The sequence below is a fragment of the Mirounga leonina genome, unplaced genomic scaffold, assembly GCF_011800145.1.
Source record: "Mirounga leonina isolate KUSES-001 unplaced genomic scaffold, KU_Mleo_1.0 Mir_93, whole genome shotgun sequence".
Lineage (NCBI taxonomy): Eukaryota > Metazoa > Chordata > Mammalia > Carnivora > Phocidae > Mirounga > Mirounga leonina.
The window spans coordinates 55,678,393-55,696,080 of record NW_023270854.1 but is presented as its reverse complement, the minus strand read 5'-3'; the positions used below and the strand labels follow the sequence as shown (position 1 = coordinate 55,696,080).

Genomic DNA, 17,688 nt, shown 5'->3' with positions numbered 1-17,688 from the left:
CTTGATACTACACAAAGCCCGCCTCCTACACCCTGGTTATTCATTCTGTTCCCAAGTGCACCCCACATGTGGCTCTGTGTGGTGTCTTCCTCCCCCAGGCTGTGAGAACATGTGATAATAAATTGCTGTTGCTCTTGTCTGTCTGTTGCTGAATGTCAAGTCACCCCTGTAACCCTAGGGTGGGAATCCCTCCCTCACCCACAGGATGAAGAGGAGGCGATCAAAATTGTAGACAGAGTCAGCTAGGATAAAAGCTGACAGAAATCCACTATTTGAAAACACTAGTATCTACTCTGCATGTGCCTCCTCTGGCTGGTCTGAAGGAATAAAGGGCAGACAGAGAAGAATCACAACCTGGATCAAGAGTCCTGGTTGGAAGTAAGGTGTGTAAGACTCCCTATGATGCAGGAACAATCTAAAACTTGAGGACACTTCCTGCCAACTCAACAGAAAAAGTAAAGACTTCTAACTAAATGGAATTAATACTCTTATGAGAAAATAATGAAATTAGAAAAAAAAAAAAAACTAGTGACAAAATTTGCAATACAGGATTGCTCACAGCCCCAGGTGACCACACTCCACCTCCAGAACTTGACATACCCCTCAGGCAACAGAAGAGCAGCCAGAACACAAACTAGACACATCCAAATCCTTAAGCAGAATCTGGAAGGAACCAACAGCTGGCCTGTATTGGGACAATTTTTTAAGATCCAAACAGAATGTCCCACATAAAATATGTGTAAGATGAAAATAAGCTGTATAGAAACTAAAGATCATCATCATCGGTATTGATCAGATCAAGGATGGTACAAGGGTTACTCTTAGAACATCTAAAGAATCCCTTTTCTTCTGCCAGGAAGAAAAAAAGTAGAGCTTAAGAGAAGGTAACACATGAGTCTTAACAGAGGAAAGTCTCTCACGGTAAATTTTCTGCTGCCATGAGTCCAAGTGGAGGCAGATGTCAGTAAACCCATATCCTTCCATGTCTCTACTCCGGGTGCATCACTTCAGTAAGAGGACCCAGGCCTTATGCCAAGTGGTATAGATCATGGCATGAGATTCGTCTCACACACACAAAAAACCTTCTACTGAGATCATGTCATTAGCAGTTATGAACTCAGATTAGCACTCTTTGAATCTCTGAACTAAAACAGACAAGGTGGGCTCTAATGAAATGTGTTTACCTCCTGCGCTAGATAGTGCACTTTTCCCCACTTACTGTTATACATATAAGATGCTACAGTGCTGCCTCCCATAAAATATTTACATAGAGAAAAAAACTGAAATGTCAAAGTATTTCTTATATTGAGAATTAAATAAATATTGAAAGATACATGGAGAGTAGCATAAGACTTTCCATTACGTGTTCAGCAGAAAGAACAAAAGTTTAGCTGATGACGTCCCCAACATCTTGACTTCTGGCTGGGCTGGAACTGCAGCTGTGGTTTTGTTGCTGTAAGTGCAGACAAGCCACGTAATTACTTGTGGATTTAACTAGTTAATTATTCATTCCTGAGTTTAAGAGTCTCTGTTTCCTTCTTTCTTACAAGGCAAGTAGGCATTTTGCTCAAGTTTTCCTGACTGCCTTGAAATACTTTTCCTAGCCTCCTTACTCTTAAGTCCCCTTGCTTCATCTTACCAGTTGACCATTTCTGCAAGGAATGGCTGATATCCCTTCTTCATCCAGGGTCACATCCAAAAGAGGAGCTGGGATACAATAAAAATCATCTGGCTATTGAGAAAAATGAAAGTGCATGTTTATTCAAGGCATGTTCTCTGCAGGGTAATTGTGCATTCAATTATCTGTTCTGCACATACGTGTACATTGACACAGACTTGTGGAGAGATCCATAGATCTGACTGCTGTGCACCAATCACTGCCATGTAGCCATTCATCTGCCAATACTGAGAGCCCACTACATTCAGGGCATGGTGACAGACACTGGTCTCTCTGGAGAATACTGTTAACTGTTTACCCCAAACCCAATCACCAGTCTTCCTTAAAAGAATCCTAATTTTTTTTTTCCTCAGGGACTTTTGTGTCCAACTAAAAAAAACGATTTCTTAGGCTCTCTTGCAGCTGATGATCACATACATTTCTGCGCAATGAAAGGTAACTGGAACTCTACAGAGTAAGATTTCTAAGAAACTAAGGTCAGAAAGATAGAGTAAGCTGGTACAAGTTCCAGGAATGGCCAGGAACAGCCACGAACATGAATATAGTGCTAGGGGTGGCTCAGCCAACTTATAAGCAAAAGGATGAAGGCTGCATTTGAATGACAAAATAGAAAGACAGAAGGTAGATGGATCCATGCTGAAGCAAAGGAACACCTACCTTCACCTTCTTCCTAAAGAGAGAGAAAAAAAATCCAAATTTGTATAACTCATGATTTCGTGGATTTTCTGTTACATGCACTGAAATGTGTATATAGGTAATATAATCTTGCTGTTGGTTTTTTTAAATATTTTTTTTATTATGTTATGTGAGTCACCATACAGTACATCATTAGTTTTTGATGTAGTGTTCCATGATTCATTGTTTGTATATAATCACGTTTTTTAAAGATTTTTTTTTTTTTATTTGACAGAGAGAGACAGCAAGAGAGGGAACACAAGCAGGCGGAGCAGCAGAGGGAGAAGCAGGCTTCCCACTGAGCAGGGAGCCCAATGTGGGACTCGATCCCAGGACCCCAGGATCATGACATGAGCGGAAGGCAGACGCTTAACGACTGAGCCACCCACGCACCCCATAATCATGTTTTTTAAAAGAGGGTACATGAAGGGCTCCTGGGTGGCTCAGTCAGTTGAGCATCCAACTTTTGATTTTGGCTCAGGTCATGATCTCAGGGGCATGAGATCAAGCCCCACGTTGGCTTCTGCACTGGGCTTGGAGTCTGCTTAAGATTCTCTCTCTCTCGGGTTGCTGGAGGAGAGGTTATGGGTCGGGGGATGGGAGGGAGAAGGGATAACTGGGTGAGGGGCATTGAGGAGGGCACTTGATGTAATGAGCACTGGGTATTATATGCAACTGATGTATCACCACATTTTACCTATGATACTAATAAAAAAAAATTCTCTCCCTCTCTCTCTCTGCCCCTCCCTCCCCTGCTAGTACAAGCACGTGCATTCTCTAATTAATTAATTAATTATTTCAGGGTGCATGACTACATTTATGCAGTTAGTTATGCTGGTCCCATCTTTGACTACTTATTTATCAGTTATGAAATTGGAAATAAGACTGACTATTTTTGCTCAATTAAATGTGTTACTGAAAGAAACATTTGATTCACATCTTCTAAATATTAGAAACAAATATATTTGGGCACTGAAATTCTGCTCATGATGAATAATACTGAAGACTTTGTATTATGTATCCAGAGGTTGATTTAGTATTTGTGATTTAGTGTATAATAGCTCTACTAACACAAGGGTTAAATATTCTATTCCTTTATGGCTAGGATTCCACTGAAAATTATATTTATTGGATATTTAACTAAATCATAAAATTTTATTTGGGCCTATAGACGCAGTCATTTTTTACCTTGCTTGTCCATATTTTCTAAGTTTCTAGTAAAGATTATGTACTATTTTTATAATAATAAGGAAAAACAGTTTTTGGAAGAAACAAATAAATACTACTGAAGAATCAGCATAGGAAAATTGGATCAAGATAGCAAAATGCACATACCACTTTCTCCTCCCTCCGCAAATCACTCAAAGTGTCAAAAGAGATACCTTTTTCAAAGAGTAGATTTAGAAATCACTAAACATTTCCATTAACAGAACAGAAATTGTTGGATATTCCTGGAAGATTAAAAGCAAGCAAGAATGGTTTGATAAGGGCAGAGGAAAACCTCAACCTGAAAAAAGATACAAAGAAAAATGTGTAGAAGATAAATGCTGATCTAGAAAAAGCACATATCCAGCACGAGAATAAAAGCAATAATAAGGCATCCCCAATTCAGAAGACAATGGCCAAAGTAACCTAAGAATGTTTTTCCTGAACAAAGAGGCCAGGAAACCATCCCTCCCTCTAACACTGAACAGCAGGCAGCAGCTCAATGAGATTCCAGAATAAAACCCAGCAAGTGTCCTCTTGGTGACAAAATGAGTGCCTGCCTTGGGGTCAGGAGGAGTTTGTCCTGGTGTAGTGGTCCTGGACAGAAAATAAAATCGTGGGGCACCTGGGTGGCTTAGTCGTTAAGCGTCTGCCTTCGGCTCAGGTCATGATCCCAGGGTCCTGAGATCTAGACCCACATCGGGCTCCCTGCTCCGCGGGAAGCCTGCGTCTCCCTCTCCCACCACCCCCCCGACCCACTTGTGTTCCCTCTCTCGCTGTGTCTCTCTGTGTCAACTAAATTTAAAAAATCTTTAAAAAAGAAAAGAAGAGAAAAGAAAAGAAAAGAAAAGAAAAGAAAAGAAAAGAAAAAAGAAAATTGCCCTTCGTTGGAGGCTTCTAAAAGAATATAGACAGAAGTATAAAAAGGGAAGTTAGGTTTGCCTGAAAAGCAAATAAATTACAATTCTTTAGGCTTATCATTACTTTGGAATTGATACCATATTTGTTTGTCTTAAAGTGAAGTGTGACAGCTGACACACTTTACCACTCACACAGGCCCAGACCGCATCCACTATGAGAGTTTTGGCGAGAAACTAAGTCTACATAACTGCAAAGGAAATATACAGTCTTTACCTATATTCATCAATCAATCAATCAACCTAGTCCTCCATTAATAAACAGGAATCAACACCCAAAGATCAAAATGAACTGAACAGTAATGTAATGATGCCAAAAATAAACAGAGGACCCTGAAGAAAATAGTAATTCAAGGAAAAGAAGACCACCTTGGAATTTAAGGTTTAATTTAGTACCTTCAGGAGTGTGAAAAAAGAGCAGATCGCTAAGATACAGAGGAAGTCAGGGGAAAGGAGAGGCTTCAGGAAATTAACAATGTGACTGTTAAATTTCTTAAAATTAGGGCGCCTGGTGGCTCAGTTGGTTAAGCGTCTGCCTTCGGCTCAGATCATGATCCCAGGGTCCTAGGATCGAGTCCTGTATCGGGCTCCCTGCTCAATGGGGAGCCTGCTTCTCCCTCTCCTCCCTGCTCTCATTCTCTCTCTCTCTCAAATAAATAAATAAAATCTTTAAACTTTAAACTTTAAATTTTTTTCTTAAAATTAACGAAAGGCTGAAATATCAATGCCTCTATGACCAAATTATTGTTATAAAAAAAAAAGAAGTTGAAGGGATAGGCAAGAATGCAGAACAAACATGCACACAAATAAAGTTTGGAAAACAAGAGAACATTTAAGAGACACTGAGATTCAATCCAAATAATGCAACAGTCATCTAACAGGAGTTCCAGAAGGAGATGAAGAAAAAGAAGGGAGTAAGTACTGGTTTTAAATGTTAGAAGACAATATATAGAACTAAAGAATGACTGAGCACTCATACTGAAAGAACTCACATAGCAGGGACTAGGATGGAGGTTGTAAAAAGGTAAAATTGGTAAAAATGCAAGGTTCCAACAATAAACATAAGGTTCAAAAGGCTTCCACATTGGCATATAAAGGAATGAGGTCAGTAGAGATACTGTGCTTCCCCACAGCCAACAGTGCACAAGAGAAGACAATGGACAAGTATCTCCAAAATTCTGGAGGAAAATTATTCCAAGCATGGGATTCAATGTGCAAAAAAATTAAGAAAAGACTAACATAATCTACCTCTCTTTTAAATTACTGAATTTATATCTTCACTAGGTAAGTACACTGGATCAGATTCATATGTTTAAGATTAATGCAAAGTTACCTCATGAAACTCATGATGTTAAATCTTCATTAAGAAAGGGAAATGGAAACTTTAGAGTGATGGTTCTATTATTCTATGTAAATGATGACAAAGAAAGAAATAAAGAGTAGGAGATGATGGAGGATGGGGGAGACAGAGAAACACACACACACACACACACAGAAGGAAGGAGGAAGTGAAGAAGGACAGAGGCAAACAAAGAGACAGACCAGGACAGACAGGTACTTTGGGCAAGAGAAGGAGGGAGAGAGGAATTGGTATTTATGCTGTCAAATTCAGATAGGAAACTTAAAAAGTTTAGGTATGTTTTTAAGAAACTTCCAAGTCCACTTGCAGAAACAGATGCTGAATTTTTTAGGAAGAAAATCTGTGAAGATGTTTATCAGGCCTGATACATGGTATATATACCATTTATTTTACTAAATTTAAATTCAATTAACTAACATATAGCATATCATTAGTTTCAGATATAGAGTTAAATATTACATCAGTTGCATATAACACCCAGTGCTCATCACATCACAACCATCACCCAGTTGCCCCATCTCCCTGTCCACCTCCCCTCCACCAACCCTCAGTCTGTTCCCTATAGTTAAGAGGCTCTCATGTTTTTTTCCCCTCTGATGACTTCCCATTCAGTTTTCCCACCCTTCCCCTATGATCCTCTATGCTGTTTCTTATATTCCACATGTGAGCGAAACCATATAATTGTCTTTCTCTGATTGACTTCTTTCACTCAGCATACCATCCACGTCGATGTAAATGGTAAGTATTCCTCCTGTCTGATGGCTGAGTAATATTCCATTGTATATATATACCACATCTTCTTTATCCATTCATCTGTCAATGGACATCTTGGCTCTTTCCACAGTTTGGCTATTGTGGACAATGCTGTTATAAACATTGGGGTGCAGGTGCCCCTTCGGATCACTACATTTATATATTTGGAGTAAATACCTAGTAGTGCAATTGCTGAGTCATATGGTAGCTTTATTTTTTAACTTCTTGATGAACCTCCATACTGTTTTCCAGAGTGGCTACACCAGCTTGCATTACCACCAACAGTGTAAGAGGGTTCCCCTTTCTCCACATCCTCGCCAACATTTGTTATTTCCTGACTTATTAATTTTAGCCATTCTGACTGGTGTGAGGTGGTATTTCATTCAAATTGTGGTTTTGATTTGTATTTCTCTGATGCCAAGTGATGTGGAGCATTCTTTCATGTGTCTGTGGGCCATTTGGATGTCTTCTTTCCAGAAATGTCTGTTCATGTCTTCTGCCCAATTCTTGATTGGATTATTTGTTCTTTGGGTGTTGAGTCTGTTAAGTTCCTTATAGATCTTGGGATACTAGCCCTTTATCTGATATATCATTTGCAAATATCTTCTCCCATTCCATAGGTTGCCTTTTAGTTTTGTCAACTGCTTCCTTTGCTGTGCAGAAGCTTTTTATCTTGATGAAGTCCCAATAGTTCATTTTTGCTTTTGTTTCCCTTGCCTTTGGAAATGGGTCTTGCAAGAAGTTGCCGTGGCTGAAGTCAAGGAGGTAGCTGCCTGTGTTCTCCTCTAGGATTTTGATGGATTCCTGTCTCACATTTAGGTCTTTCATCCATTTTGAGTCTATTTTTATGTACAGCGTAAGAAAATGGTCCAGTTTCATTCTTCTGCATGTGGCTGTCCAATTTACCCAAGACCATTTGTTGAAGAGACTGTCTTTTTTCCATTGGATATTCTTTCCTGCTTTGTCAAAGATTAGTTGACCATAGAGGTGAGTGTCCTTTTCTTGGTTCTCTATTCTGTTCCATTGATCTATGTGTCTGTTTTTGTGCCAGTACCATACTGTCTTGATGATTACAGCTTTGTAATAGAGCTTGAAGTCTGGCACTTGCCACAGGTTTTCTATTTCTTCCTATTTCAGTTTTGGTAGTTTAAATGTTTCTAGGAATGCATCCATTTCTTCCAAAAAGAGACAGAGAAAGAGAGAACAAGCAGGCAGAGGGAGAGGGAAAAGCAGGCTCCCCACTGAGCAGAGAGCCAGATGTGGGGCTCATTCTCAGGACCCTGGGATCATGACTTGAGCTGAAGGCAGCGCTTAACTGACTGAGCCACCCAGGCGCCCCCAAACTTTCTTTTGTGTCCATTAGCATGATAAATGGTTCTCTACTCCCTCACTTTCAATCTGGAGGTGACTTTGGGTCTAAAATGAGTCTCTTATAGACAGTATATTGATGGGTCTTCCTTTTTTATCCAATCTGATACCCTTTCAGAGGTTTTCATTGGTGCATTTAGCCCATTTACATTCAGAGTAACTACTGACAGATACGGATTCAGTGCCATTTTATTACCTGTAAAGTCCCTGTTTCTGTAGACTCTGGTTCTTTTGGTCTGTTACTTTTGGACTCACTCTTTGCTTACAGGATCCCCTTTAATATTTCTTGCAGGGCTGGTTTAAGAGCTTACAAATTCTTTTGGTTGCTGGTTTTTGTATTTTTTAAGATTTTATTTATTTATTTGACAGAGAGACAGCATGCACAAGCAGGGGGAGTGGCAGGCAGAGGGGGAGGGAGGAGCAGACTCCCCACTCCCCAGAGCAAGGAGCCTGATGTGGGGCTCGATCCCAGGACCCTGGGATCATGACCTTAGCCAAAGGCAGATGCTTAACTGACTGAGCCACCCAGGTGCCCTTTTTTAGTTTCTATTTGTCCTGGAAGCTCTTTATTTTTCCTTCCATTCTGAATGACATCTTTGCTGGATTCTTGCCTGCATGTTTTTTAAAATTTAGTACCCTGAATATATCATGCCAGCCCTTTCTGGCCTGCCTAGTCTCTGTGGATAGTCTGCTGCTTTTCTAATGTTCCTACCCTTGTACGTTAAGGACCTCTTGTCTCGAGCTGCTTTCAGGATTTTCTCTTTATCTCTGAAATTTGCAAGCTTCACTATTATATATGTCGGGGTATTGACCTATTATTGATTTTGAGGGGGGATTCTCTGTGCCTCTTGGACTTGAATACCTTGAATAATCTTCCCAAGATTAGTGAAGTTCTCAGCTATGATTTGCTCAAATATACCTTCTGTCCCCCCCTTTCTTCTTCCTCTGTGACCCCAATAATTCTAATACTGTTTTGCATTATGGTATCACTAATTTCTCGAAGCCTCCCCTCATGGTCCGTTAGTTGTTTTTCTCTCTTTTCCTCAGCTTCCTTCCTTTCCATCATTTTGTTTTCTATGTCACTGACTCTCTCATCTGCCTCAGTTACCCTAGCTATTAAAACATCCATTTCAGAGTGCATCTCAGTTAAAGCATTTTTTATATTGGCCTGATTAGATTTTATTTCTGCACTAAGAGATTCTCTAGTGTCTTTTATGCTTTTTTCAAGCCTAGCTAGTAACTTTATAATTGTTATTCTGAATTCTGGGTCTGACATTTTCTTATATCCATATCGATTAGATTTGTGGCAGAGAGTATTACCTCTGGTTCTTCCTTCTGTTGTGAATTTCTCCTTCTAGTCATTTTGTCCAGAGAAGAACAGATGAACAAGAGAACAAAATAAAAAATATCAACCATGATCCCAGTGAAATACATACTAGATAAATCTGAAGAGGTCAGAAACCAAAGAAGAAAAGAAAAAAAAGGGAAAAAAGAGTGAATATTATCTCACAGGTGGACAAAACAGGATAATCCACTTGATCCTGGGTGTATTTTGGTCTGTTTGTTAGAAGATACTAAATCCCAAAATTATAAAAAAATACATGTATACACACACACACACACACACACACACACAAATAAAACTGAATACAGTGAAATGAAGCCAAAAATGAAGAATAATATAAATGTAAAAATGAAAATGAAAAAAAGCCTTAAAAACAGAGTTGATGAAATAAGAAACTAGCTGAAAAGGAAAAAAAAAAGAAAAATTTACAATGAAATACAAAAGACTCATGAGAAAAAAACCTCAAATTCTATATACTATTTTCCCTTATCACAGGAGTTTTTCAGTTCTGTGTGATCCATAAACTTGGTATTTGTCTGACGTTCCTGCTGGACTTCTGAGGGGAGGGCCTGTTGCACTGATTCTCAGGTGTCTTTGCCTGGGCGGAGTTGTACCACCCCTTGCCAGGCAGCCAGCGCAGTGTAAGCTGCTTCGGGTTGCTCTATGTGGCTTTTGTTCCCCGAAGGCTTTTTGCACTGCTTTAGAGGATGACAAAAAAGTAAAAATGGCAGTGTGCTGATTTGCTGAACGATCACAGCCCCCACTTTTCAGTGCACCCTCAGGGACAAGCGGTCAATCCCTTTTGTGTGCAATAAACTGTGCAGACTCCTGTGGTGCATACCCAAACAAATCCTCCTGGGGTGGGGTCTCATCATGGCCCCCCTGCTCGCTGGGCCCCCGCTTGGGGAGCAGTTGCCTGACCCTGTGAGAATCCCCGCCACTCCTCCCAGGGGAAGGAGCAGAGTGTTGGAGTGGTTGTCACTTACTGGACCTCTGCTTAGAGAGCAGTCGCAGGATTGTGCCGTGGTTCCTGGTTTATAGCAATGCCTAGCTTGAGATCCCACTCCCAGGCTCGCTGATTGTAGCCGGCTTCCCGGCTCCAATGCTTGGGGAACTCTGCCACACTCAGGCGCCCCCATTCTTTCTGTGACCCTGGGGATCCTGAGACCACACTGTCCCACCTAAGATTCTGCCCTGCTTCACCACCTGAGCACTTTTCAGGCACTGGAGCAGACTTCTAAGAGTTCTGATTTTGAATTCTGCAGCTATATCACTTTCTAGTAGCTGGCTTACAGAGGATCCCTCCCCACCATGGTTTATCTTTGATATATCCCCTCAGATTCACATCTTTGCACCTCCTACCTTACAAAAAGTGGTTGCTTTTCTATTTGTATAATTTCAGCAATTCTTTACTTAGATATCAGGTTGAATTCACAGGGGTTCAGAATGATTTGATAGATATCTAGCTGAATTCCTGGGACCAGATGAAATGAGGGTCCCCCACTTTTCCACCATCTTCCCTAGAAAGCCCTACCATATTTTTTTTAAAGGCTAGCTTTATGTGGCTTTTTATATTTTGATGAAGAACAATCTGAATTCTGAACACACATATACAATGCCAGGCTTTCACTGACTTCCAGATGCTGCACTTCTCAGTATAGCTCAAGATCTCTACTCCCTGGAATATATGGACTTCCCTTCACCCACAACCACTCTCCCTGCTACACACCCATTTTCTATTCACTCTGGAACGGGGCTTCAGCAGCAAGAGTGGAAGGGAGAAGAGGAAGATGGGCAGGAGAAAAAGTGCCCAGGGCCATTCCCCTTGCCCACCACAAATGTGGTCCTTTCTCTGCCTTTGCTGGAGTTAAACCCAGTTTCCTACACCTGCATATTATGGAAAAGTAAGACACCCTTCATTTATTTTTACACTTAAAGGCCCAATGAAAAGTGCCCACTTTATATTTCCCTTGAGACCCTTGAAGGTCTAAGTAAAAGAGAGAGGAACGCTGTTTCTATGTGACTAGAAGTCCAAAGTATTAGGAAACCTAGAGATGCATTGTACGCACCTTCTTGAGTACCTGCAGGATTCAGAGAAGCTATAGATACTCTACTATTCTGCAGTTTGCTAGGGAAGAGCAAAAATCTTAGTCCGAAGTAGCGGGAAACAGAAATGGGAAAGGAAGCATATAGACCAAGTTCTTAGGAATCTCTTGAAATGATCTGGGAGATAAATGTGAAATGACCAAGGGAATTTAAACCACCGTGGTAAACCTGTTCTTTGATAGGCATCTTGGCCAGGACTCACATGGCTGAAGTCCTTGCCTCAAGTTGTGGGTATCACCTTTACTCAACTACAGCTATAGAAAATCCTGCCTTCCACAAAGATACAGGTTTCTACTAGGATGAAAGTTGAAACAGCACAGAACTAAAAATGCACTGCCTCAGGTACATAATTTTGTACAACGGAAGGTTCTAGAACTGTACTGCTCAATACATTAGCTACAAGCCATATGTGGCAATTTAGATTTAAATCAATTAAGATTAAATAAAATTAAAAATTCAGTTCCTTATTCACACTAGCTACATACTGGACACACACTAGCTGTCCCTTTGGACAGCACAAAATCATATCCATCACTGGAAAGCTCTAAAGGACAGTGCTATTTTAGGGCATTATTAGCACAAACGCAAAGGTTAACTTGGAAATATGAGCTACTCTGGCAACTGTGTGATTAATATATCTAAGAGAAGATATGACTTACAGATAACCTAAAGTAACTCAAATTGGAGGGTGCCTTCAACCAAGCCTGCTACCCAATATCCTTGAAGTTTTCATTTATGTCATTATTGATATCACATTAAACAGATAAAAAATGTAAATCAGAGTGATTAACTAACTTGCCCCAAATAGTTGTATCTGTAACTACAGCAGAATATCAAGTTTCTTTTTTTCTATATATCTCCAAAGTTCCAAGAATCCTATCTGCATAGAACCTAATATAGGATCTTGCACAGAGAATGTATCCAGTAATATTGGTTGCATCACTGATGCAATTACTGATTTCAATTGATTTCAATTATTTCAATGATGCAATGAGTGAAGGAATAAATGAGTAGAGCCAGTAGTAAAACAGAGCAATAGGAGAACATGACTAAGAGCCTCAGAAGTAAAATTGTGGTCACTGAATTGCTAAGGGTGAGCTGGAATTTCAACCAGCAATTTCTTGGAAAACATGTGATGCCTTCCTTATGGTTTTCTGAATCATTCTCTTGCCCACTTAATTAATGCTGGTATCTTTCACTTTGGACCCACTTCTCTGGGAGTCCTTTGCCTATCTACAGAATTTCCACCCAGTGCTAGATTTAAGTAAAGTCTCTGTGTATCCCAGCCATAAAGATTTGCTCCATTACCAAATAAGTTATTCTCAACTCAACAAAGAAGGGAATAAATTTAGCGTTGAGGGAAACTGCTACAGGGGGGATAAGGAATGACCCCTTAAGTTTCAAATTTGTAAAATCTGCTGTCTGCTTTAGTTTTCTCTAAAAGAGACAGGATGACCAGCTTTTTCTATTATTTTCTTCATGTTCCCCCGCCCCTAATCAAGTCAAAATTTTGAGCCATGATTATTACTTACAGGAGATTCGCTGACTCCAAAGATGTCTCTGACATCCCGAACAGATTGCTTGTTCTTTTTTCTCATGGTTTGAGTGTAAGTATTATATCTCTTTTTCACTGCAGCTGCTTGGGTTCGAGTCAGCGTAGAGAGCAAGGCTTTGCCATCCTCCTCTTCATCACCCGAGATCAGGGTTGATAAACCCACGTCTTGCAACCACTCTGCTTCAAGTTCTCCTTCTGAAAATAACATTACCAAGAAAAGGTTAGAACATTCTGCATTTGATTAGATGACGTGTATATCTACAGGCCTGCGCATATCAGTGAATAGGAAGTGTCAGTAAACACTATATTAAGGCCATCTTGGACACTGAAGGCATGTTAAGTGAAATAAATCAGACAGACAAAGACAAATACCGTATGATCTCACTTCTATGTGAAATCTTAAAACAAAAACCACAAGTTCACAGATACAGAGAACAGACAGGTGATTGCCAGAGGTAGGAGGTAGGTGAAATAGGTGAAGGGAGAAAAGTACAAGCTTCCAGTTATAAAATAAGTAAGTCATGGGGATATACTGTATAGCATGATGATAATAATAGTTAATAATACTGTATTGCAATATTAGAAAGTTGCTAAGGAATAAATCTTAAACACTGTCATCACAAGGAAAAAAATCTGTAACTATGGTGATAGATATAAACCAGACTTAATTGTGGTGATCACTTTGCAACGTATACAAATATCAAATCATTATGTTGTACACCTGAAACCAGTATGTCATATGTCAGTTATACCTGAATTTAAAAAAAAGAGACCATCCTTTTTCCCAGAGTAATTGTGGGAAAGGCCTATGGGAATGAATGAAAAATTCGTATGATATTTTTTTAAGGATTTATTTATTTGAGAGAGAGAGAGCACGCGTGTACATGTGAGTGGGAGGAGGGGCAGATGGAGAAAGAGAGAGAGAAGCAGGCTCCACTCGCACTCGGAGCCTGACACAGGGCTTGATCCCATGACCCTGAGTTCACAACCTGAGCCAAAATCAAGAGTCACACACTTAACTGACTGAGCTACCCAGGTGCCCTATATGATATTTTTTAAATAAGTCAAATTTTAAAGTGTTTTCTAGGAGAGTAAGGTTAATTGGAAAATTTAGTAAGGTAATTTTCTTCACCAGAGAGTTAAATATAAACCATATCTGGACTTCCAATCTCAAACAATGATAAAATATGAATATTTAAACTAAAACTGTAATAGAAAAAGAGTGGCTTAGTGGTACAGGAAAGGGTTTTTTAATCACTCAAATGCTGGTTTAAATCCCAACGCAACCACTTACTAGGTGAATGGCTTTGGAAAGTTTTTAGATATCTCTAGGCTTCTGTCCTGTTAGCAAAATGGAGGTAATAATAAGATGTATCAGGTGACGATGAGGATTGTTTTATCAATTTATTCATGAGAGATGGCAAAGAATCTGGAACAGAGGATGAATTCAATAGATATTCATTCTCTTACTTTTCTCTGTAAGTTTGAACATTAGGTAATCTTTCCTTTTTTTTCAGAAGGCAATTAAAAAACTTGAAATTCATTATAATGAGGGTTAATTGCTATTATAAATTAGATGTGCAGAAATAATTTTAAAAATTCAGAATAACAACATCATGTAACAGAAAATTCACTACACATACATTTCTGGGAACTATGCTAAACAGGCATTACCTGAATGTGATTTATTTAAAAAGCAGATTAGACTGATTTATAAATAGCCTGTCAAGTCATTAGTCTAAGACTCTTGGACTCTGCTTACATTATCGCATCACTGGTATATGAACAAAGCCTTCTAAATGTACTTTACACGTTCAATTTCTTAGCTAGGCAATCTTTTCTTTACCATCTTGTCTCTATTATTCATTTCCTTTATAAGCTACCCCTTTAACAGAAAATGCAAAGGTAAACATAAGCTTACTAGCCTTAATCTAAAATAATAAACCTTTTAAATTAGTGAGCTGTGACTCTGAAATCTTCCTTTACTTAAGCCTTAGGTAAGATTTTCATTTTTAAGACAAAATTTACAAATATAGTTTAATATTAAAGTCTTAAAAATTGGAATTTTTCCTCCCTCCACCTCTGTAAACAGTAAAGAGTAGAAGGAAGGAGTAATTGGAGTTAACATATGCTAGGGGTGAGGAGGGTCTAAATCCTTGCACTCGGACTACAGAAATCTGTAGAATATATATTCTCCATAGGAAAGAAATTTCTTAGAGATCAGTGTTACTCCTGTAGCATTGCTAAAGTATGGAAATTGCAACCCCGTGTTCATCACTCCAGTTGCCAAATATATATCTTCCACATAGAACACTCTTGGATTTCAGCTCCATATATCCAACTACCTACTCAACATCTACTTGACTCTATCAATCATATATCAAACTCAACATGTTCAAACCTGAACACATATTCTTCATTCCCAACTCTAGGCCTCTTTCAGTATTCCACATTTCAGTAAATGAAACCCACCATCCATCTATCTAATTAGCAATGAAACTTAGGAAACATTACTGACATCTCCCTCTTTTACACATCAAAACCAATATCACCAAATCCTTTTGATATTAATTTCTTTTTATTTCTCAAAAATTTCCCACTTTATTTATCTCTTCCACTCTGACCCTGGTCCAAGTTACCATCATGATTCACCTGAACTGCTGCAGGAGCCTCCCAGCTGTTCCTCCCATTGGACCCCCTTCCAATCCATTCTCCATATCGTAACTAAATTAGACCTTTCCAAATGCAAGTGTAAGCTCTTTTCTAAAATAATGCCACAGTTCTTCCTTGCTCTTGGGATTAGGAATAAAACCCTTAACACAGTCCACAAGACATGAAGCTGCTGACTTTCCTGTCCACAGCTCGTTACCATGCTCTTTTCACTCTCTTCTCTCTAGCAGTACTGGCTTACATTTGTTCCTCAAAAGCTCCATGCAATATTTTGTTACAAGGCCTTTGGACATGCCAACCGTTCTATTTGGTCCCCTAATTATTGGTCATTCAATCTTTCAGATCTTAGTTTATTCATTTCTCCCTCAATGACGTCTTCTTTTTTTTTTTTTTCCTGAACCCTTCAGTCAAGGTCAGGTCCTACTATTACCCATCCTAATCCTGCTGTGTGTGTTTTTCCTTCAAATAATTCTTTCCCCAATATACATCTAGTTATATCATTTCATTAATTATTTTCTTTCCTCCTAGATTATAAACTCCATTAGAGTAGGAAACATTTCTGCCTTTGTTTATAACTCTAACACCAACATCTTACAATGCCTGCACAGAGTAGGTACAAGTATTTGTGAATTAATTAATTCTCAGTTGAAATATATAATTATTCCAAGTCAGAAAATGATGAATGAAAAACATCAACTTTCAAAAATAACTGTAGCTATCATACATACTATTCTGTGCTGAAAATCCACCAGGTTTATAGCTTTGTTAGAGAAAGTTATCAAAAAAGGGAATAAAATCTTCCAGTAAAGGTAGAGTAGCTTGTATAGAAATAAAAATTCTGTGTACAACAATTATGAACTCTGTACTAAGTACATAAAATAACTATTTGAGGGTAATGGAGAAGAACCAAGTGTAGGCAGGAACTGAAAAATAATTAAATTTTGATTCAAGAAAATGTACTATGTGAGATTTACATCTACACAACTTTTCGACTGAGGTCATTTTCCAATCCCTACACTATACAGAGTGTGTAGAACACAAACAGAAAATCATAGTCTTACTTATTTCAAGAGTCAGAGGATGGAGTATGGGATTACTAGGATATCTGGAAAATGAGGAGCATATTCCTGTTAGAAGGGGAGCTCCAAAATCTGTGCATAAACTCTCATCAAATCCTTGACTAAACATTAAATCAAAAAGGTGTATTTGAAACTCCAGGCATCCTATTGAAAAATAGCAGCCAAAAGGCTAAAATAAATAGCCAGGCTGCGTAGAGCAGAAAAGATGGTATATAACCAAGTTAACTGCTAGAACTGAAATTAACTCCCTTTACAGGAAGATAATGGGATACAGTCTCTGAAACATATCAATGTTATAATATTACATTATCAAAGATGTTTCAATAGCTAGGATATAAGAAAAACAAAAAAAATGGACTAATTTGGCAAGAGAAAAGGTCATCAACAGAAAGTGACTCAGATGACTCTGATATTGGACAAGGACTTTTAGGAAAGATTCTCATGAATGAATAGAGAATTTCAGGAAAGAAATGAAAAATATAAAAAAGAAACTAAAAGAACTAAAACCTAAATTACAGAACTAAAATTAAAATATATTAAGTAAAAAACTTGCTGGAAGGGCTTAACAGTGTATTAGAGACTTTAAAAGAAAGGGCTGGTAAACTTGAAGATTACATCAATAGAAATTATCCAATCTGAAAGACAGAAAAGTATTTTAAAATATTTAAAACAGAGCCCAAGTGATCTATTGGAAATGTTAAGTATTGTAATATATATATAGTTTGACTTTCAGAGAAGACAGACAGTGGTATAGAAAAAAAGTATTTGAAGAAGTAATGTCCAAAAGTTTTCAAACTTTGTTGAAAAACCAGCTAGCTTAACTAATAATACCAAGTAGGTCACATACAAAAGAAACTGCACTTAAGCACCTTAAAGACAACCTGCTGAAAACCAAAGAGAGAGAAAATTTGAAAGCAGTCACAGACAACAGATTACGTCAGGGGAAGAACAATATGAAAGCACTGACTCCTTATTA

The 17,688-nt window shown here is 38.6% G+C and overlaps 1 protein-coding gene across 4 annotated transcripts in view; it reads right to left on the bottom strand.

Moving 5' to 3' along the window:
- ARHGAP28 (Rho GTPase activating protein 28) overlaps window positions 1–17,688 on the bottom strand; it is a 221,634-nt gene that overhangs the window by 79,433 nt on the left and 124,513 nt on the right. For all 4 annotated transcript variants that reach the window (XM_034995988.1, XM_034995989.1, XM_034995990.1 and 1 more), the window contains exon 3: window positions 12,941–13,158. In XM_034995988.1, coding sequence (XP_034851879.1) covers window positions 12,941–13,158 — 218 coding nt within the window. The remainder of the gene's footprint in view (window positions 1–12,940; window positions 13,159–17,688) is intronic.